The 23,992-nt window shown below is 41.4% G+C and overlaps 1 protein-coding gene across 1 annotated transcript in view; it reads right to left on the reverse strand.

Moving 5' to 3' along the window:
- Nucleotides 1-3,691: 3,691 nt before the first annotated feature.
- LOC149470700 (uromodulin-like) overlaps nucleotides 3,692-23,992 on the reverse strand; it is an 81,367-nt gene continuing 61,066 nt past the window's right edge. The window contains exons 14-16 of the mRNA XM_089661615.1: nucleotides 10,736-10,814; nucleotides 7,253-7,273; nucleotides 3,692-4,322 (exon numbers count right to left, since the gene is read on the reverse strand). Coding sequence (XP_089517741.1) covers nucleotides 4,258-4,322; nucleotides 7,253-7,273; nucleotides 10,736-10,814 — 165 coding nt within the window. The 3' untranslated portion in view covers nucleotides 3,692-4,257. The remainder of the gene's footprint in view (nucleotides 4,323-7,252; nucleotides 7,274-10,735; nucleotides 10,815-23,992) is intronic.

Raw genomic sequence — 23,992 nt, forward strand, 5'->3', positions numbered from 1 at the left:
GACTGCAGGCAACAGGGGGGTGAGGGGCTGCTGGGGGCTGCCTGTGTCAGGGACATAGAGGACTAGAAGTCCCAGCATGAGCGAGGGGCTGCTGGTGGGTGGGGGGTGGCAGGCAGCAAGCCTAAAGGATGGGGGGGGGAAAGGGCCAGCTCCGTGACAGTCAGCAACATCAACTCTGCCACATATAACATTGCTATGTATCTGGCTACTGTTCTATCACCCTTAAGCCTAGTGCACTCTACCATTTTTTTTTTTCATTCAACACAGCAGGCTGAATGAAAAAAAAACTGAAGTGCTCGGGAAGCGCTTAATGTACTAACTATCCACTGAGCTATTGTGTTCTGACTGGGGACTGCCCCTCCTCCAGAACACATCAGTCAGTGCATTCAGCCATTGGCTGAGAGCTCTGACTGAAACTCAATTGGACAAATGTCTGGCTTTTGTCGGACCGGCTTCCGTACACATGGGCTGAATATTGGCCAGTTTCTGTTTAACCAGCCGATACCGCCTGATATTCAGCCCGAGTGTATGGGGCTTTAGTTGACAACACTGTACACTGCTCATAGAAAGGAATTTATCAACATGGTTCTTGTATTGAAATTAGAGCATGAAGAGACAATGGTGTCCTATGAAGTCACATCCATTTACATTTGTGTACCTGCTGAAGAGGCTATTAAGACTGCAGGGAAACATCTGAAATGAGACATCTGAAGCCACACCAAATATGCCCCCTGCTGGTAATTTGTATCTACGCCACCTATCCCAAGTAAAAGGATAACTTCTCCAGACTGAAACATGGCTGTGCTATAGGATCACCTGTATCTCCCATTGTAGCTAAGCTGTGTATGGAGGAGGTGGGGATGAGAGCCTTCAACCTATTCACTGAAATAACACCAACCTATTTTTTCAGGTATTTTGATGATATATGGGTGAAGATTAGCATAGAAGAGACAACATTTAAGTGAAGGCATAAACTCAGTGGACACAGTCTGACTATCAAGTTTACAATGGAAGAGTAACAGAAAAAACTTTTTTTGGCCATGTGTTACAAGTCAAGAAGGGGGGGGGGGGGGGTGACTTTGACATTGAAGTCTGCAGGAAGCTTACCACGTCCCACTGGAAAGAATGGCCATTATATGCTATTTAGCTCGGCACCAATTGCATTTAATTGTTTAGTAGTCTAGTTTATTTTATTTGTTTGTATATTTATTTAAACGTATTTATTTTATTAGATAAGACTTGGCAGTAACTGAACTGTGAGGGCAGGATAGTGGATGATTTCTGTCCAGTCACTAGGTTGTGAGATAACTAAAGGTTTGGCTGGTAAGATATGATAGATAAGGAATGGTTTGGTGGGTATTGTATGATAGGTAAGGAATGGTTTGGTGGGTATTGTATGATAGGTAAGGAATGGTTTGGTGGGTATTGTATGATAGGTAAGGAATGGTTTGGTGGGTAAGATATGATAGGTAAGAAATGGTTTGGTGGGTATTGGATGATAGGTAAGGAATGGCTTGGTGGGTATTGTATGATAGGTAAAGAATGGTTTGGTGGGTAAGATATGATAGGTAAGAAATGGTTTGGTGGGTATTGGATGATAGGTAAGGAATGGCTTGGTGGGTAAGATATGATAGGTAAGGAATGGTTTGGTTGGTAAGGTATGATAGGTAAATAATGGTTTGGTTGGTAAAATATGATAGGTAAGGAATGGTTTGGTTGGTAAGGTATGATAGAAAATAAATGGTTTGGTTGGTAAGGTATGGTAAGTAAGGAATGGTTTGGTGGGTAAAATATGATAGCAAAAAAAAAAACAATTTGCGCTTTAACCAATCAATTTAGTGTAAAAAAGTGAACTTCTACAACTAATACATTTGAATACTGAATAAATATAAATATAAATAAAGGTAAAATAGGTAAGGAATGGTTTGCTGGGTGAGGTATGACAGGTAAGGAATGGTTTAGTGGGTAAGGTATGATAGGTAAGGAATGGTTTAGTGGGTAAGGTATGATAGGTAAGGAATGGTTTAGTGGGTAAGGTATGATAGGTAAGGAATGGTTTAGTGGATAAGGTATGATAGGTAAGGAATGGATTGGTGAGTAAGGTATGATAAGTAAGGAATGATTTGGTGAGTAAGGATGATAGGTAAGAAATGGTTTGGTTGGTAAGGTATGAGAGGTAACGAATGATTTGGTGGGTAAGGTGTGATAGGTAAAGGATGGTTTGGTGGGTAAGGTATGATAGGTAAGGAATGGTTTGGTGGGTAAGGGAAGGTAGTTAAGTAATGGTTTGGTGGGTAAGCTGTGATAGATAAGGAACGGTTTGGTGGGTAAGGTACGATAGGTAAGGAATGGTTAGTTGGGTAAGGTATGATAGCTAAAGAATGGTTTCATTGGTAAGGTATGATACGTAAAAGATGGTTTGGTTGGTAAGAAATTATAGGTAAGGAATGGTTTGGTGGGTTAGGTATGACAGGTAAGAAATGGTTTGGATGGTAAGGTATGATAGGTAAGGAATGATTTGGTGGGTAAGGTATGATAGGTAAGGAATGGTTTGGATGGTAAGGTATGATAGGTAAGGAATGATTTGGTGGGTAAGGTGTAATAGGTAAGGAATGGTTTGGTTGGTAAGTTACAATAGGTAAGGAATAGTTTGGTTGGTTAAGGTATGATAGGTAAGCAATGGTTTGGTTGGTAAGATATGATAGGTAAGGAATGGTTTGGTTGGTAAGACATGATAGGTAAGGAATGGTTTGGTGGGCAAGGTATGACAGGTAAGGAATGGTTTGGTATGTGATGCATGATAGGTAAGGAATTTTTTGGTGGGCAAGGTATGACAGGTAAGGAATGGTTTGGTATGTGATGCATGATAGGTAAGGAATGGTTTGGTGGGCAAGGTATGACAGGTAAGGAATGGTTTGGTATGTGAGGCATGATAGGTAAGGAATGGTTTGGTGGGCAAGGGCAAGGTATGATAGGTAAGGAATGGTTTGGTAGGTGAGGCATGATAGGTAAGGAATGGTTTGGTGGGCAAGGTATGATAGGTAAGGAATGGTTTGGTAGGTGAGGCATGATAGGTAAGGAATGGTTTGGTGGGCAAGGTATAACAGGTAAGGAATGGTTTGGTAGGTGAGGCATGATAGGTAAGGAATGGTTTGGTGGGTAAGGTATGATAGGTAAGGAATGGTTTGGTGGGTAAGGTATGATAGGTAAGGAATGGTTTGGTGGATAAGGTATGATAGGTAAGGAATGGTTTGGCTGGTAAGGTAGGATAGGTAAGGAATGGTTTGGTGGGTAAGGTATGATAGGTAAGGAATGGTTTGGTGGGTAAGGTATGATAGGTACGGAATGGTTTGGTGGGTAAGGTATGATAGGTAAGGAATGGTTTGGCTGGTAAGGTATGATAGGTAAGGAATGGTTTGGTTGGTAAGGTACGATAGGTAAGGAATGGTTTGGTGGGTAAGGTATGATAGGTAAGGAATGGTTTGGTGGGTAAGGTATGATAAGTAAAGAATGGTTTGGTGGGTAAGGCATGATATGTAAGGAATGGTGAACTGAAAGACTACACATTTCTTTCTTTTTTTTTTTTAAATAACATGATTTGTTGTATATATTGGGTGATCACAGTAAATGACTGGACCTGGAAGGTCTCATGTTATGCCTTTGTCAAAAAATTTCAATTTAAAACCACAAATCTATTCAGATAACATTTATTATATTCTATTATATTAATTAAAATAAATTTCTATAACAATCTGTTTTTATTCTAATCCTATAGTGATTGGTGATATTTTTGGTGATTGAATACAGATATACATTAGATAGATACATCAATTACCATCAAAAAACAATTCCTAAGATTTCCTCACCTTTCCTATTCCCCTTCACCAATATGTACCCCAGCTGTACATTACACCCGGGAGGAAGGTTCCACTCTGGACATGTTTTTAGTCTTGAAGACGTTTCAGAATGTTTGACTTTCTTTTTGTCTTTTTTCTCTCTTCTGACTTCCCTGTCTATGCCGGTCAGTAAACGTCTCTTTTCCCTCTATATGTCCCAATGTACACTTAACAATGAGTTCATGTTTTAAGTTATATACAATTGAATGAGGATGATGAGAACTCTGTACTTGTTGCTTCTTGTTTTTCCTCCTTTAGAAAATCTGTTTGAAAATTGAGTATTTATAGACCTTCCTGAATGTGTAGAGTGTCACTGATCTACAAATCTGACACCAATTCACACGGATGGGTCAGTACAATACTAGTACAACAGGAACAGGAGAACAATGGCGGAGAGGAAAAGCTTTGCAGTTGGTACAGCAGCGCCTGGAAGACAAAAACACAAAACAAACATAAATGGTCATTTTGATAAAGTGCTGCTAACCATTAGATGACAATTAGAGATGAGCGAATTTTTCAAAAATTCGATTCGCCTGATTCGCCGAATTTTCCGAAAAAAATTGATTCGATTCGAATTTATTTGCTGCGAATTTTACTTATAAAAGGGTTTCTAGGCTTCAGAGAGCCTTTATATTAGTGCAGAACACTGTACCTTTAATTTAAATGCCCTTGGAGTCTGCTGGGGAAGAGAAATAATACTGTCACTCAGTATGACATGCAGATGAGTGCCGTCCATCTTAGAATCACCGCACACTTCACTCATTTGGGCAGTCACGGGGCCAAAGAAGAGGAAGGAGAAGAAGAAGAAGAAGAAGAATGAAAAGAATGAAAAGAAGAAGAAGAATGAAAAGAATGAAAAGAAGAAGAAGAAGAAGAATGAAAAGAATGAGAAGAAGAAGAAGAAGAAGAATGAAAAGAATGAAAAGAAGAAGAATGAAAAGAAGAAGAATGAAAAGAAGAATGAAAAGAATGAAAAGAAGAATGAAAATAAGAAGAAGAATGAAAAGAAGAATGAAAAGAATGAAAAGAAGAATGAAAATAAGAAGAAGAATGAAAAGAAGAATGAAAATAAGAAGAAGAATGAAAAGAAGAATGAAAAGAAGAATGAAAAGAAGAAGAAGAATGAAAAGAAGAATGAAAAGAATGAAAAGAAGAATGAAAAGAAGAAGAAGAATGAAAAGAAGAATGAAAAGAAGAATGAAAAGAAGAAGAAGAATGAAAAGAAGAATGAAAAGAATGAAAAGAAGAATGAAAAGAAGAATGAAAAGAATGAAAAGAAGAATGAAAATAAGAAGAAGAATGAAAAGAAGAATGAAAAGAATGAAAAGAAAAATGAAAATAAGAAGAATGAAAAGAATGAAAAGAAGAATGAAAAGAATGAAAAGAAGAATGAAAATAAGAAGAATGAAAAGAAGAATGAAAAGAATGAGAAGAAGAATGAAAATAAGAAGAAGAATGAAAAGAAGAATGAAAAGAATGAAAAGAAGAATGAAAATAAGAAGAAGAATGAAAAGAAGAATGAAAAGAATGAAAAGAAGAATGAAAGAAGAAGAAGAATGAAAAGAAGAATGAAAAGAATGAAAAGAAGAATGAAAAGAAGAAGAAGAATGAAAAGAAGAATGAAAAGAATGAAAAGAAGAATGAAAATAAGAAGAAGAAGAATGAAAATAAGAATAATTCCAGTAAAGCAAAAAGTGTATGTGCAGAGTTCCTCTATTTCTGACAGTTCTCTGACAGTTCTTTCACATTTACAGCGATTGAAACATTGTATCTATTTGTTTCCTAATAAAAACATCTGTATCCTAAATGGAAACAAATAGATACAATGTTTCAACCGCTGGAAATGTGAAAGAACTGTCAGACAGCTGTCAGAAATAGCGGAGCTCTCTGCAGGGACATTTTTGCCGGCTGTAGAAGGGATGAAAACAGCCGATCAGGAAAAATTTGATTCGACCATCCGAAGTCGCCAAAAATTCGGATTCGCTGCGAATCAAATTTTTCCTGAAATTCAAAACGAATTCCACTTCGCCTGATTTGATTCGCTCATCTCTAATGACAATCTCCCAATCTGTACATTTTCAGGTGCCTCCGGATCTGGGGATCTGGCAGGTAAGAGGAACTTCCAGATGAGGCTTCTTGAGAGTGGCAACCACTATCCCCCCCCCCCCCAAAAAAGATATTAGATATTACCAGAGACGTCTTCAGTGAACCTCCCCAGCAATATGTGTATAACAAATCCAACTATTCAAATATTAGACTTGCCTACAAAGTAACATGTCTGGAAATGTAAAATTCTGCAAGGACACCCCACCCCTCTCTAGTGCCAATGGGCATTATTAGGTAAAGAAGATATATCACTTTTTTACAGTGTTCAGCTCCAGATGGGCAAAATAGATGTAATACTTTGTCCCATGTTCCTAGAAGCTCTGTGACACTGGCTGTGATGTCAGACATGATGCCCCCCACCCCCACCCTGGACACACAGCTCCCTCAAGGCCACAGCTAGAAAGGAGACGGCTACTTGGCTGCCAAGCTCATGTTTCTGGTTCCCAGCACTGAGAAGAGGAATGTAAAGGGAGGTGGACATGTTTGGGGAATATTGCTCTGTGAGGACTGTCCTTGCTATCCGGGATCAGTACAATGAGCGGGATGAGAGCTCATGCAGGCTATCAATGATCTGTTACTTTACGTATCCTTCCTAGTCACTGATATCAGTGTCTGCTGCCAGGAACATGTGTAATGGATTCATTTAGATACTGAAATAGACCGAGAGTAGCTGGATCTTGGCCAGTCTTCCAGATGGAGGCTAAACACTAAACACACCTTTACATGGGACCTTAGGATGTTCTTGGGTTAGCGCAGTGTTTCTCAACTCCAGTCCTCATGGACCCCCAACAGGTCATGTTTTCAGGATTTCCCTCAGATGAAACAGCTGTGGTAATTACTAAGGCAGTGAAACTGATCAAATCACCTGTGCAAAATAATGGAAATCCTGAAAACATGACCTGTTGGGGGTCCATGAGGACTGGAGTTGAGAAACACTGGGTTAGCGGAATGATGAGAAATTGTCTATATCCCATCCTTGGAGAGGGGCTTCCTCAGATAAGTCTCTTAGTTTGTCTCATAGGATGGAATCCCCGATCCTTCTATACAGAGGAAGACCTCCACATTTCTGAAATCCCACCTAACTTCACTGAGTGTTGGAAAGGAACACGCCTTCCCTGGAATAGGGACTCAGATTATTTATTTAGTCCTTTTTATCCCAATGTGTTACTCCACCAACCAGCCAAGTGTGATCCACTATGACTAAACTGCACATAATTGTAACATTTACTTCACTCTCTTCACTCTCTTACCTCCATCAGAAGACAGAACAGCTGAAAGTAAAATTAAAAAAAAAATTAGTTTACTTTTTAATGGCAAAACTATGTTACTTGTCTTATACATTAAAAACAGAATAAATATAGAATGTATGGGTTTGTAAAGTAACAAAAATGCCTGATTGCCCCACCTCAAATATTTAAAGTGTTACTAAACCCCGGACCCTGCATTCACTATATCCGCTCTCTCCGGACCCCGCATTCACTATATCCGCTCTCTCCGGGCCCCGCATTCACTATATCCGCTCTCCCCGGACCCTGCATTCACTATATCCGCTCTCCCCAGACCCTGCATTCACTATATCCACTCTCCCCGGACCCCGCATTCACTATATCCTCTCTCCCCGGACCCCGCATTCACTATATCCGCTCTCCCCGGACCCTGCATTCACTATATCCGCTCTCCCCAGACCCTGCATTCACTATATCCTCTCTCCCCGGACCCCGCATTCACTATATCCGCTCTCCCCGGAGCCCGCATTCACTATATCCGCTCTCCCCGGACCCTGCATTCACTATATCCGCTCTCCCCAGACCCTGCATTCACTATATCCGCTCTCCCCAGACCCTGCATTCACTATATCCGCTCTCCCCGGACCCCGCATTCACCATATCCGCTCTCCCCGGACCCCGCATTCACTATATCCGCTCTCCCCGGAGCCCGCATTCACTATATCCGCTCTCCCCGGAGCCCGCATTCACTATATCCGCTCTCCCCGGACTCTGCATTCACTATATCCGCTCTCCCCGGACCCCGCATTCACTATATTCGCTCTCCCCAGACTCCGCACTCACTATATCCGCTCTCCCTAGACCCCGCATTCACTATATCTGCTCTCCCGGGACCCCGCATTCACCACTATATCCGCTCTTCCCGGACCCTGCATTCACTATATCCGCTCTCCCCGGACCCTGCATTCACTATATCCGCTCTCCCCGTACCCCGCATTCACTATATTCGCTCTCCCCAGACTCCGCATTCACTATATCCGCTCTCCCCAGACCTCGTATTCACTATATCCGCTCTCCCCGGACCCTGCATTCACTATATCCGGTCTCCCCATACCCCGCATTCACTATATCCGCTCTCCCCGGACCCCGCGTTCACTATATCCGCTCTCCCCGGACCCCGCATTCACTATATCCGCTCTCCCCAGACCCCGCATTCACTATATCCTCTCTCCCCGGACCCTGCATTCACTATATCCGCTCTCCCCAGACCCCGCATTCACTATATCCGCTCTCCCCGGACCCCGCATTCACTATATCCGCTCTCCCAGAACCCCGCATTCACTATATCCACTCTCCCCGGACCCCGCATTCACTATATCCATTCTCCCCAGACCCCGCATTCACTATATCCGCTCTCCCCGGACCCTGCATTCACTATATCCGCTCTCCCCGAACCCACATTCACTATATCCGCTCTCCCAGAACCCCGCATTCACTATATTCGCTCTCCCTAGACACTGCATTCACTATGTCCGCTCTCCCCATACCCCGCATTCACTATATCCGCTCTCCCCGGACCCCGCATTCACTATATCCGCTCTCCCCGGACCCCGCATTCACTATATCTGCTCTCCCCGGACCCCGCAGTCACTATATCCGCTCTCCCCGGACCCCGCATTCACTATATCCGCTCTCCCCATACCCCGCATTCACTATATCCGCTCTCCCCGGACCCCGCATTCACTATATCCGCTCTCCCCGGAGCCTGCATTCACTATATCCGCTCTCCCCAGACCCTGCATTTACTATATCCACTCTCCCCGGACCCCGCATTCACTATATCCGCTCTCCCCAGACCCCGCATTCACTATATCCTCTCTCCCCGGACCCTGCATTCAATATATCCGCTCTCCCCGGACCCTGCATTCACTATATCTGCTCTCCCCAGACCCCTCATTCACTATATCTGCTCTCCCTGGACCGTGGACAGCAGAAAGGGCTGAACTATGTACTTTTGCCCAAGAGAGAATCAAATCCCCTTCCTTTTCCACATCATTGGGAGAAAAAGCTTCTTTGTTCAAGCACTGGGTTGGAAATCCACCTCACCAGGGAGAGTCTGGACTTGGAGGTTAGATGTCTGGGGGCAGTCCAAGGACTGGGTCTGTTTGGTCCAAAACGGTGAGTTACAACAATCTGGGGTTAAAATGGACATGCAGAACTGCCTCAAAGGAAACAACCATTAGAGCTAAGATTATGATGCAGGTACAAAGGGAGACAGACGTTTCTCCATGGGCAGGGAAATCCTGGGCTGGACCATGTTTAACATCAGAACAAAGTTCTCTAGTTTATGAGAAGGGTCCAACAATGATTTTCTTGGGCTGAGGCTGTAACCTATTTACAGAGTCTGCATTGTCTGCTGGATGTTAGCTGACAGGGATAGGGAAGACTGATCCTTTGACAACAGATCATTTGAGTAACCCACAACATGAATCCCTTGAGCACAGAGAGGAGCTAAGACTGAGGCAAGCACTGTTGTGAAAACCAAGGACAGGCCAACGTGAAGGGTGACAAACTGGTAATGATATAAAGTGATATGCAATTAGATTGGGACTTTTCACAACTTGGTAATGCTGACCACCCACTGCAAAATGCAGATATTATTAATGGGGAGGACAGATGGGAATGTACAAATTGGCTTCCAGAATGTTTACTGAAGCCAGAAAGTCTCCTAGGAAAAGGGAGACATTTAATGGCCTGACCAGGGGCAGCTGGCAACTCATGGGGCCCCCGGGCAATAGGGGATCATGGGGCCCCTGTGTCCTTGCCCACACTCGAAAAAGCCTATAAAAAGGGTATCAGGGGCATTGTATCGGGCCCCCTACTGACCCCGGGCCCTCAGGCAGTGGCTGAGTGCTTCAATGGCCAGTCCGCCCCTGGGCCTGACAGTTTCCATGCAGAAATTCTGAATGCATTGAAAGTCTTTAGTTCCAGAATGGGCTGAACTCCTCCATTTTGGTTTGGCAACTGTAAAGAGGTTTGAGTGGAATCCATGGAAATGTTCCACTTTAGTATAGGAGTGATGATCCCTGGAGACAGGAGCTGCTGCACAAAAGCAACGAGATCCACCTGCCCTTCCTATAAAGTAATCACAGTGGCTATGGTGCAGCCAGGAATCTTGGTAGAAGAACCATCAGAGTGAGACAACCTCCATAGGAAGACTAAACTAGCACTAGGAAAAACCACAGGCTATCTGGGAGCGGGAGGTAGTGCATAGCGGGATGTCTCTGTAGCCTCCTGTTTTTGCCAGTGTCCTATCACCTGAAGGTAGCTGCATAATACCCAATCTAATGACGAAGGATCCCGTGTCCTGTACTGTATGACTAAATCCTCCTATTGCCAAGCATTGAAATACAAATGTTTTGTGAAGTAGAACTAGATATACGCAGATAAATGTAAAGGATACATCAGATATTACCTAAGATATTCTTTATTAAAAACAGGTCTTACCTTTCTGGTATATCGGTCCAATAGTTATATTTTGCACGTCATCATTGCCAACTGAAGCCGATCTTATGGAAGGACAACTCTAAAACCAGAAAATAAGTCATCAAATTCTTACCCAGAAACAATAATAGACATGTTTGTCAGCATAATTATGCTCATGTTATTACATACATAGCAATGGGTTTACTGTTCTAAATGAAGTCAAACTTTTCTGTTTCTTTGCTTATGAACATAAATTGTTTTTCCAACTTTATATAAAAAAAAGGCGCCTTAGCTATATTTTACAGGTGATTACATGAAGTGTCCCCAGCCAGCAGCTTCCTAGCAATCAATGATGTTACAGTGGGTGGGGTCTGATGGGAAAGCTGAGGCCCTAGTTCCCCATCGGGTATGCTATTTCCTTGTAATGGACAGCAGCCTGGGGTGGATTCTACAGCCAATAGGAGACTAATAGAAGGATCCATCCACTGCCTGCTGTCAGTTACAAGGGGAAAGGGATCTGATGGAGAACAAAGGTCGGTGAATCCCCGTTCTGCCACCCCAAGATACAAAGTTCCCCACTGCTACACACCTACATGGCATGTGAAGGCACATCCGAATTTTAGTGTTTTGTGGACACTCTTCATGATTTTTATTGTTTGTGTTCATGGAACCCTCAAAGGCTTTAGATTAATACTATCTTCAAAGTTTTTGTTAATGCATTATTTATAAAAATATTTATTGTACTAAAACATTTAATCACAAGTGTAATAAAAGCGCCTCACCCTTAATACATTAAAGCAGCAATTCCACCTCAAAGAAACCAAATAAATTTCTTAGTGCTATAACTTAAATAAAGAAATGCGCTAAAACCACAAACTATTCCTAATTTAGTGTAGAAACATTAGTGCAAAAGATATATATATCTATTCTCAATTAATATCAAAAAATATCAAAATTATGTGCATAAGTAATTTAAATAATTAAATTTGTGAATATAAAAAAATGTCCAATTCTGAATTTCTTCAAAGGATTTGTTTGGACATTTGAAGAAATTCAGAATTGGACATTTTTTTATATTCACAAATTTAATTATTTAAATTACGTATGCACTAAAAAATAGTTTTGCACATAATTTTGATAATTTTTGATATTAATTGAGAATAGATATATATATCTTTTGCACTAATGTTTCTACACTAAATTAGGAATAGTTTATGGTTTTAAAACATTTAATAATGGGTATATACTCGAAACTGGATTTTTTAAAAAGGAAGGTTAACGGCCTTTCCCCACACACCTAGTGCATTATCCAAGGTTTATTGTAGGAATTAAATCATAAAAACATACTCACAGACGAAGCATGTATCTAAAAAGCATAGAAAAATGACAATGGCCACAACGGCAGGCAAGGTGTTCTCACTGTCAGTGCGGTCAAATGGCTGACGCGTTTCGGGGACGAATCCCTTTCCTCAGAGCTGATGACCAACCTGTATGGAGGTCAAGTAGTAAATAACCAGGGCTAGATGCCTTGGGAGCAAAGCTCCACCTCCTCTATTTGTTATAAGATGAGGGGTTGGAGGGGGTTATTTAAAGTGCAATATTTTGTAGTTTTTATAAACGCATATACATACATATATACACATGCATATACACATATACAAAGAGATATGCATGCACTAAGAAACAAAGCAAAATAAAAAATTATTAAAAATACATGAATATAGCACCTGCAAATGTAAATAAATAGAAAACATTTTTTTAAAATAAAATAAATAAAAATAATAATGTATATGAAAATAATCATAGTAGTAACACTGGCAATGATGATAAAAATAGTAATATTAGTAAACATCATAAAAATAAAAGTAGTAAGACTAGTGGATAATGGATGATTATCAGTTAAAAGTAATGTGTGGCTGTAGACCATATATATCTCTTCAAACGTGAAGCGGTGAGCAAACTGTCAGCACTGTGTAGTGATATTGGACTGTTGTTGGGTGACGAAAAAAAAAAAAAAAAAAAAAAAAAAAAAAAAATAATAAAATAAAAAAAATAAAAAAAAAATTTGGGAACATTAGAAAACATAAAATAAAGAGTGTGTGTATGGGTAAATGAATGACCTTTAGGAGGCAATGGTTAAGTGAATGGATGAGACATATGAATATGGTGTAGATACCTCTGATGCTGATGCACGATGAATGGAAAGTAAAGTGAGAGCCCTGCTGTTGATGCCTGAGTGGGATGGTGAGGGAGTGTGCTTTTATACCTGTGGGGAAATGGCTGCTGGAATGCAAACCACAAGACAGGAAGTAAACTCCGGATGACTCATGCCTGGTATCCCTGGAACAAAACATGAACAGGTGCAGTGATTGCAAGGCTCCTCCCAGGGGGGAGGGAAGAAGGGAACTGAGTCAGCTTAGCCATGTGGAGGATGGCTGGAGGGGGTGAATGTGGTGTTGTGGTGATATGTTCTATAATGGAAATTAACCTATGAGAGTGGCAGACTTCGGGGGCAAGGGAAAAAAAAAAAAAAAAAAAAAGGGGGGGGGGGGGGAAAGGGAACCAAGAGGGCAAATATGTTTGTAATGAATATTGAAAATGTAATGATCAACATGTCAGAACTGAGGGGAGGAGGAGGGAAGGGGGATACAGACATGTGGTGGGTATTGTATGATGTATGGCGTGTGGCAAAAATAGGGGGGGGGGGGGGAAGAATGAGAGAACATGAAACTAATGAATAATAAGTCTGAGAGAAAACAAAACAAAACAAAAAAAAAAAAAAAAAACACACACACCCTCTGATGCGGGTGTATATTAAAAATATGTGATAAACTGATGCAATTGTGTTGGTTTAACTGATCGCAAGGAATCTGTATATATAAATAAATAAAACATCCAAATTCACACCGCACATGAGAAACTGAACATAATCATAAACTATGGTGGTGGAAAAATTATGATCATGAAGACTATTAATAAACTAATGAGAACAATCGTGCAATAAAAACCATATGAACCCTAGTGGCTAGGGGCGGATGGATCACCCGAGGGTCAGGAGCCAGCAGGTGCCCCATGAGGTACCCCCGGAGCCTCCCCATGTGCCCTCCCGAGTGTGGGCAAGGCCACAAGTGCCCAAAGACCCCCCACTGGCAGGGGTCCCACGAGCCAACAGTCCGCCCCTACTTTTGGCCATGATAGCAGGAGAATGACATCTCTAGGAACTAAAACGGTGGTATGCCTAATGTATTGACCACAAAGAAAGTGACTTATCTTAAAAATATATCCCATCACCCAGATGGGCATATATATTGAAGAAAAAAACAAAAAAAAAAAAAAAAAAACCAAAAAAAAAAAAAAAAAAAAAAAAACAAAAACACAAAAAAGGGGGGGGGGGGAGTGAGTCAAAGGGGATAAATATTAAAAACTAGATGAGAGATTGGATATCCAACCCCTCATTTAGCCCTCTGGGTGATAGTGTGCCCAAACGGTGGATCCAGAAGGTTTCCCTCTGGCATAGACGGCGGAAACGTCTGCCTGTGTCTATGTCCTTAGGTATGCTGTCCAAACCGAACACCCTAAGACCCATGGGGCTCTTGTCGTGTTTTTCTTTGAAGTGGTTTGGGATGGAGTGTTTATCACGACCATGTTTGATATTCCTTTTGTGTTCCCCAAATCTTGTACGCAAAGTGCGGATGGTACGACCCACATATAATAGACCGCAGGGGCAAATGAGACAGTACACCACATATTGTGTGCTACAGTTGATGAAATGCCTAATGCTGTATGTGTTGCCATCATGCCCCATGACCTCTTTTTTCTTGTGCCACATGTACTTACAACAGCCACAGTTGCTGCCACCACATTTGTAACTACCTTTTTGGTCAAAAAGTCTGTTCCAAGGGGACCCCATTGAATTTTGAATTTTTTTGACTCTGTTAGTGGCTATGTAACTCCTATAGTCTTTTGGTTTTCTAAAGATAACCTCCGGATGTTCTGGGATGTTACTACTGAGAAAAGGGTCCTGTTGTAAAATGCCCCAATATTTTTTAAAAATATTTTTTATCTGGAAGGCCTTGGGGTTGAATTGAGTGCAGAAGGCAGTACGTTTGGTAAGCTGTTTTCCTTCAACGCGAACCCGCTCTTGTTCTGGAATGACCAAGGAATATTGTGCTCTATATTTTGTGTATGCCTGTTCAATGACGGCCGAAGAGTACCCCTTCTCTATAAATTTATTTCTTAGGGTGTTGCTCTGCATATCATAATCCTCTAAACATGAGCAGGTTCTTCTTAGCCTGCAAAATTGGCCTAAGGGCACATTTTTTATCCATCTTGGATGATGGTGGCTGGCAGCGTGCAAATATGAGTTTCCAGCTGAGGGCTTAAAGTGGGTTTTTGAGATGATGTTGAGTTCGTTATCAAACATCAGTTCCAGATCTAGGAACACAAGTGTGTTATCATTGACCACTTTCGTAAATTCAATGTTAAAAGGATTACATTGGCAATGTGTGAAGAAACGTTCTAATTCCTCGTCCGTGCCATCCCATATTATCAAGATGTCATCTATATATCTCGCGAAAAGAACAAGGTTCGCTCCAAATGGGTTATTACTCCATATATGGAATTTTTCCCAATATCCCATAAATAAATTGGCGTAACTGGGAGCGAACCTGGCTCCCATAGCTGTACCTTTTATTTGCCGGTAAAAAGAATCTTGGAACACAAAGTAATTGTGTGTTAGACAAAATTCTACGCATTGGGTAATGAAATTAGCCTGCACGGGATGCAGAGAACTGTCCAGAGAGAGGAAGTGTTGGATCGCTGTAAGCCCAAATGTATGTGCTATGGAGGTATAAAGTGAGGCCACATCCAGTGAAACCCACCTATACCCTGGTTGCCAGTGGTATTGCGAAAGTATGTTCAACATGTGTCCTGAGTCTCGAACATACGAGGGAAGAGATGTTACATATGGTTGCAAGAAATGGTCAATATAATTGCCCACATTGCTAGTGAGGCTGTCTATACCAGAGATAATGGGTCTTCCTGGTGGATTGCTGGGGTCTTTGTGAATCTTGGGGATGTGGTAGAAATGTGGGGTGAGGGGGAATGGTCTATAGAGGAAAAGCAACTCAGGTTTTGTCAACACACCTACTTGTGAGGCTGAGTCTAGTAGAGCCTTCAGGGAGGTTTTATAGTGACTGATGGGGTCTGCTGTTAGTGTTTCATAGGTCTCACTGTCGCCCAGGAGTCTCATGGCTTCTTTAAGATAGTCCTGTCTATTCTGGATCACTATACCCCCTCCTTTGTCCGCTTGCTTGATAATGATATCTGAATTGTTCTTGAGCTTATGAAGTGTCATTTTTTCTGAGTATGACATATCTGATGTGTGGTTTTTCTTAGTGGTGTCACATAGTTTGCATAATTCTGAATAAACGACTTCGTAAAATGCAGGGATAAAATTACCCTTGGCCCAATGTGGATTGAAAATGGATTTTGGTTTAAAATGTGTGTGGGAGATTTCCGCCATGCTGAGATATGTATGGGACTGTTCAGGAGGTACTTGCCATCCCCCTCATCCTCTCATCATTTTTTAGAGGAAAGTGCACCCCGAGGGGGAATAAACAGGAGAAAAAGAATAGAAAAATCAGAAGAGGAAAACGAGGAGGAAAGAAACACCAAGAGAGGAAAAATTCTCGAGGACTGTGTGATACCATCAAAATTTTCAACCTTACCAAATTGACATTCACTGATGATGAACTATTTCTTCTAAGAAAAGGTTTGAACTTTGCTCCTCCTAATCCCCCCAACCTTTTTGAAATTTTTATAGATCTTAACAGATTCATCCGCCTCTTGACCCTCAAGCGCTATTATGCCATGAAGGATGGCTCCAATCAGACTGACCCAGTTCACAATGATGTCACCGCGGAGTCATTAGGAGCCAATGAGATTGACATCCTAAAAACTCTGGAAGAACTATGGGATGAAGGCCACTGTGACCTAGAAAATCCAGATCCCATACCTCCTGAACAGTCCCATACATATCTCAGCATGGCGGAAATCTCCCACACACATTTTAAACCAAAATCCATTTTCAATCCACATTGGGCCAAGGGTAATTTTATCCCTGCATTTTACGAAGTCGTTTATTCAGAATTATGCAAACTATGTGACACCACTAAGAAAAACCACACATCAGATATGTCATACTCAGAAAAAATGACACTTCATAAGCTCAAGAACAATTCAGATATCATTATCAAGCAAGCGGACAAAGGAGGGGGTATAGTGATCCAGAATAGACAGGACTATCTTAAAGAAGCCATGAGACTCCTGGGCGACAGTGAGACCTATGAAACACTAACAGCAGACCCCATCAGTCACTATAAAACCTCCCTGAAGGCTCTACTAGACTCAGCCTCACAAGTAGGTGTGTTGACAAAACCTGAGTTGCTTTTCCTCTATAGACCATTCCCCCTCACCCCACATTTCTACCACATCCCCAAGATTCACAAAGACCCCAGCAATCCACCAGGAAGACCCATTATCTCTGGTATAGACAGCCTCACTAGCAATGTGGGCAATTATATTGACCATTTCTTGCAACCATATGTAACATCTCTTCCCTCGTATGTTCGAGACTCAGGACACATGTTGAACATACTTTCGCAATACCACTGGCAACCAGGGTATAGGTGGGTTTCACTGGATGTGGCCTCACTTTATACCTCCATAGCACATACATTTGGGCTTACAGCGATCCAACACTTCCTCTCTCTGGACAGTTCTCTGCATCCCGTGCAGGCTAATTTCATTACCCAATGCGTAGAATTTTGTCTAACACACAATTACTTTGTGTTCCAAGATTCTTTTTACCGGCAAATAAAAGGTACAGCTATGGGAGCCAGGTTCGCTCCCAGTTACGCCAATTTATTTATGGGATATTGGGAAAAATTCCATATATGGAGTAATAACCCATTTGGAGCGAACCTTGTTCTTTTCGCGAGATATATAGATGACATCTTGATAATATGGGATGGCACGGACGAGGAATTAGAACGTTTCTTCACACATTGCCAATGTAATCCTTTTAACATTGAATTTACGAAAGTGGTCAATGATAACACACTTGTGTTCCTAGATCTGGAACTGATGTTTGATAACGAACTCAACATCATCTCAAAAACCCACTTTAAGCCCTCAGCTGGAAACTCATATTTGCACGCTGCCAGCCACCATCATCCAAGATGGATAAAAAATGTGCCCTTAGGCCAATTTTGCAGGCTAAGAAGAACCTGCTCACGTTTAGAGGATTATGATATGCAGAGCAACACCCTAAGAAATAAATTTATAGAGAAGGGGTACTCTTCGGCCGTCATTGAACAGGCATACACAAAATATAGAGCACAATATTCCTTGGTCATTCCAGAACAAGAGCGGGTTCGCGTTGAAGGAAAACAGCTTACCAAACGTACTGCCTTCTGCACTCAATTCAACCCCAAGGCCTTCCAGATAAAAAATATTTTTAAAAAATATTGGGGCATTTTACAACAGGACCCTTTTCTCAGTAGTAACATCCCAGAACATCCGGAGGTTATCTTTAGAAAACCAAAAGACTATAGGAGTTACATAGCCACTAACAGAGTCAAAAAAATTCAAAATTCAATGGGGTCCCCTTGGAACAGACTTTTTGACCAAAAAGGTAGTTACAAATGTGGTGGCAGCAACTGTGGCTGTTGTAAGTACATGTGGCACAAGAAAAAAGAGGTCATGGGGCATGATGGCAACACATACAGCATTAGGCATTTCATCAACTGTAGCACACAATATGTGGTGTACTGTCTCATTTGCCCCTGCGGTCTATTATATGTGGGTCGTACCATCCGCACTTTGCGTACAAGATTTGGGGAACACAAAAGGAATATCAAACATGGTCGTGATAAACACTCCATCCCAAACCACTTCAAAGAAAAACACGACAAGAGCCCCATGGGTCTTAGGGTGTTCGGTTTGGACAGCATACCTAAGGACATAGACACAGGCAGACGTTTCCGCCGTCTATGCCAGAGGGAAACCTTCTGGATCCACCGTTTGGGCACACTATCACCCAGAGGGCTAAATGAGGGGTTGGATATCCAATCTCTCATCTAGTTTTTAATATTTATCCCCTTTGACTCACTCCCCCCCCCCCCTTTTTTGTGTTTTTGTTTTTTTTTTTTTTTTTTTTTTTTTTTTGGTTTTTTTTTTTTTTTTTTTGTTTTTTTCTTCAATATATATGCCCATCTGGGTGATGGGATATATTTTTAAGATAAGTCACTTTCTTTGTGGTCAATACATTAGGCATACCACCGTTTTAGTTCCTAGAGATGTCATTCTCCTGCTATCATGGCCAAAAGTAGGGGCGGACTGTTGGCTCGTGGGACCCCTGCCAGTGGGGGGTCTTTGGGCACTTGTGGCCTTGCCCACACTCGGGAGGGCACATGGGGAGGCTCCGGGGGTACCTCATGGGGCACCTGCTGGCTCCTGACCCTCGGGTGATCCATCCGCCCCTAGCCACTAGGGTTCATATGGTTTTTATTGCACGATTGTTCTCATTAGTTTATTAATAGTCTTCATGATCATAATTTTTCCACCACCATAGTTTATGATTATGTTCAGTTTCTCATGTGCGGTGTGAATTTGGATGTTTTATTTATTTATATATACAGATTCCTTGCGATCAGTTAAACCAACACAATTGCATCAGTTTATCACATATTTTTAATATACACCCGCATCAGAGGGTGTGTGTGTTTTTTTTTTTTTTTTTTTTTTTTTTTTGTTTTGTTTTGTTTTTTTTCTCTCAGACTTATTATTCATTAGTTTCATGTTCTCTCATTCTTCCCCCCCCCCCCCCTATTTTTGCCACACGCCATACATCATACAATACCCACCACATGTCTGTATCCCCCTTCCCTCCTCCTCCCCTCAGTTCTGACATGTTGATCATTACATTTTCAATATTCATTACAAACATATTTGCCCTCTTGGTTCCCTTTCCCCCCCCCCCCCCCCCTTTTTTTTTTTTTTTTTTTTTTTCCCTTGCCCCCGAAGTCTGCCACTCTCATAGGTTAATTTCCATTATAGAACATATCACCACAACACCACATTCACCCCCTCCAGCCATCCTCCACATGGCTAAGCTGACTCAGTTCCCTTCTTCCCTCCCCCCTGGGAGGAGCCTTGCAATCACTGCACCTGTTCATGTTTTGTTCCAGGGATACCAGGCATGAGTCATCCGGAGTTTACTTCCTGTCTTGTGGTTTGCATTCCAGCAGCCATTTCCCCACAGGTATAAAAGCACACTCCCTCACCATCCCACTCAGGCATCAACAGCAGGGCTCTCACTTTACTTTCCATTCATCGTGCATCAGCATCAGAGGTATCTACACCATATTCATATGTCTCATCCATTCACTTAACCATTGCCTCCTAAAGGTCATTCATTTACCCATACACACACTCTTTATTTTATGTTTTCTAATGTTCCCAAATTTTTTTTTTATTTTTTTTATTTTATTATTTTTTTTTTTTTTTTTTTTCGTCACCCAACAACAGTCCAATATCACTACACAGTGCTGACAGTTTGCTCAGCGCTTCACGTTTGAAGAGATATATATGGTCTACAGCCACACATTACTTTTAACTGATAATCATCCATTATCCACTAGTCTTACTACTTTTATTTTTATGATGTTTACTAATATTACTATTTTTATCATCATTGCCAGTGTTACTACTATGATTATTTTCATATACATTATTATTTTTATTTATTTTATTTTAAAAAAATGTTTTCTATTTATTTACATTTGCAGGTGCTATATTCATGTATTTTTAATAATTTTTTATTTTGCTTTGTTTCTTAGTGCATGCATATCTCTTTGTATATGTGTATATGCATGTGTATATATGTATGTATATGCGTTTATAAAAACTACAAAATATTGCACTTTAAATAACCCCCTCCAACCCCTCATCTTATAACAAATAGAGGAGGTGGAGCTTTGCTCCCAAGGCATCTAGCCCTGGTTATTTACTACTTGACCTCCATACAGGTTGGTCATCAGCTCTGAGGAAAGGGATTCGTCCCCGAAACGCGTCAGCCATTTGACCGCACTGACAGTGAGAACACCTTGCCTGCCGTTGTGGCCATTGTCATTTTTCTATGCTTTTTAGATACATGCTTCGTCTGTGAGTATGTTTTTATGATTTAATTCCTACAATAAACCTTGGATAATGCACTAGGTGTGTGCGCCACCTGTTTTTCTCTCTATCCAGTGGCTGATTTCCCCGTCTGAGGAGGGCTGCACCCCTGGAACATTTCCTTTTGGTTGTCGCTGTCCTGGTATCCTTGGCTTCCCTTTTGGCTGTGCATATCTTGAGGCGCTGGAGAGTACATACGCTATCCGGCCTTTCCCCACAGTCCTGACCGGTGTTTGGGGGGTTTGAAGGTTGGCAGCTTATCATAGTCTAGGAGCTCCCTTTAATAAGAAGAGGACCCTCAGAAACCGCCACATCCAAGAATGAGTAAGGTGTACATAGCCTCCTATTTATTCACATAAAAAAGATGCCACCTGGCAAGAAAGACAGCCAAACATCTGACAAATCCTTTATTGAAAAAAATAATAAGTCACTCATAAATCCCACATCAATCACAATGCCCACTGCCTATAAAAAAAAAAAAAAAACAACCTAGTGCACACTGCCAATCCCACCAAAATCAAAAGCTGAATGCCGGCTCTTCAAGCTATATGAGGGAAGAGGAGGGAATAGTGGTGACATCATTGCCCATATATGGCCATGTGACCATATATAGGCATTGGTGTAACCCCTATGATCTCGGCCAATATACTTACATGACTATGGATTCCTGGTCATGTAAGTGAATGGGCGCAGTGAAGTCAGTTGTAAGGACACAACAGCCACACCACACCAACTGCTTCCTTAGCCTCCACTGACAGCCAGAAGCTGCCATGTTGGTCCACACTGAATGCCCGTAATGTTCAGTGTCCAGACACACATCCGAACAGCCAACATTGAGCTCATCTCTAAATGAGTAAATGTGAATGAGTATGGGGTACATATAGCATCCCTTGTTACTTATTCACACATGCTACTATAATGCCCTCTATAAAAAAAAGAAAAAAAAAGAAACACTCCACAGTAGATGCATCCATCACAATCAGCTGCTGACTGGTGAATTATCCATCTGGAAAGAGAATGAAGCTGGAGTTTCTTCATTGGTTGCTAGGACATAGTCAGCCACCAGCATCCTAGCAACCAACAAGGGGAATTGCATACACAGCCCAAAGCACCAAGGTGTTACATTTAACGATGGCAGCAATTCTGCCATTAAATGTATGGCTTTCTGTCACAACAGGAAGTCCCCTTCAGATTATTTCATTTGCTTGGTGAATAGTGAGCAGCAACTGATATTACAGAGAAAAATAATTGTAATGTGCACTGCATTCATTCTGGACAGGACCATTCACAAAGAGCAGCGCTTCTCGCGCATGCGCAGTGGGCACCCGGCTGTGAAACTCCAAGCTGTCACAGCTGGGTGCCCACACTGAAGATTCCGGCAACGGGACTACAGGGCGGCCATTGAAACGGGCTGCTGGGAGAGGGGACCGTTGGATCGAGAGACAGGTAAGTCTCCATTTTTTATAAAAGTCCGCAGCTGCAGTTTTTGTAGCTGCTGACTTTTATTTTTTTATTTTCACTGGAACTCTTATTTAAGACTCCGGGCACACGGGGCTTTTAATAATGCTGGTAACGTTAGCTGTGTAAAGTCACATTAAAAATCTGAGTTTTCAAGCTTTTTTTAGGGTGTTTGCATTAGCGTTTAGCTGCATTTTTCGACATTGCGGGGGTTTTTTTACACCAAAAAACATTGATTCCAGTCTATGTGTACGGACACTGAGGATAACATGCTGGGTGGTTACTGGCTGTAGAAAAAAACGCCAAAAGCCAAAAACAGCCGCTGTAAAAACATCTCCGTGTGCATGAGGACTTATTATTGTATAAATCTCTTTTTACGGGGAGAATATTAATGCGATAAAAATCATTGCTACTCATTTATTTTATAAAGTGTGAATAATTTACATTTAAAAATATATATCATGAGCCTAAATATTATGAAGTCCTTAATAATTACATAATAAAAATGCCTAAACACTAATGTAATAAACATTCCAATAAATTCCAAATTAATTGTAAATTCACTCACTTTACTGTAATAATAATAATTATTATTATTTTATATATAAAGCTGCTACACATTATATAATGTTGCACAGAGAACACGGAGCTAATCCTCTGCACCAGAGGAGCTTACACTCTAATATCCCCACCACAGCTATACACACAACACTGACAGCTTAAGTGGAGCCCAATTAGCCCACCAGTTGAAATACTGTTTAAGCACTTCAGTACCGGGAACTTTCACCTCCTTCCAGTCTAGGACCATTTTTGCTTTTCAGGCTCCTGGGTCCCATCTCTATCTGTAGCCTGCTTATTAGATAATTAACATCCTCATCACTATGATGACTCATTGTCCAGTATTCAGGCCGGTGACAAAGGAAGTTGTGTTGCTGAACACAGGGAATAGCGGAGCTGTCTTTCTGGCTGTGCAGTGTGGCAGGGACTTCTAAACCACAAGACTGGCCCAACAAATTTACAAAATCCCTTTTCAAGAGAAGCAGTTCCCATGTACAGTAATACTTCGGTTTAAGAATTTAATTTGTTCTACAGGACTTTGCTTATAGCGAAAAATTCTTAAACCGAAACACCGTTTCCCATAGGAATGCATTGAAAACCAATTAATCTGTTCCGGAGATCAGAAAAAAGTAAACACTAATAAATACTGCATGAGTTATTTTAACAAGTCATGCGGCATTTTAGTAGTGACAACCATGTGTTAATATTTCAGCTGTCAGCGGGGTTCCCCACTGACAGCTGAATGTAAAAGAATTGCCGGCAATTAAAAAAATTATTTAAAAAACTGCGTGGGGTCCCCCTTCCCATCCATACCAAGCCCTTCGTGTCTGGTATGGATTTTGAGGGGAACTCCCACAAAATGGCGTGGGGGTCCTCCCCAAAATCCATACCAGACCCTTTTCAGAGCATGCAGCCTGTAAGGTCAGGAAAGGGGGGGGGGGGGCAAATAATGTTTCTTTTTAGTTTCTTAAAAGAAACAACATTTCCGTTAACTTTGGGGAAAGTGACAGCTAATCCTGTGAG

Source organism: Staurois parvus, unplaced genomic scaffold (genome assembly GCF_062004578.1).
Source record: "Staurois parvus isolate SC_StPar_1 unplaced genomic scaffold, SC_StPar_1.0 ptg000034l, whole genome shotgun sequence".
In the NCBI taxonomy this organism is placed as follows: Eukaryota; Metazoa; Chordata; class Amphibia; order Anura; family Ranidae; genus Staurois; species Staurois parvus.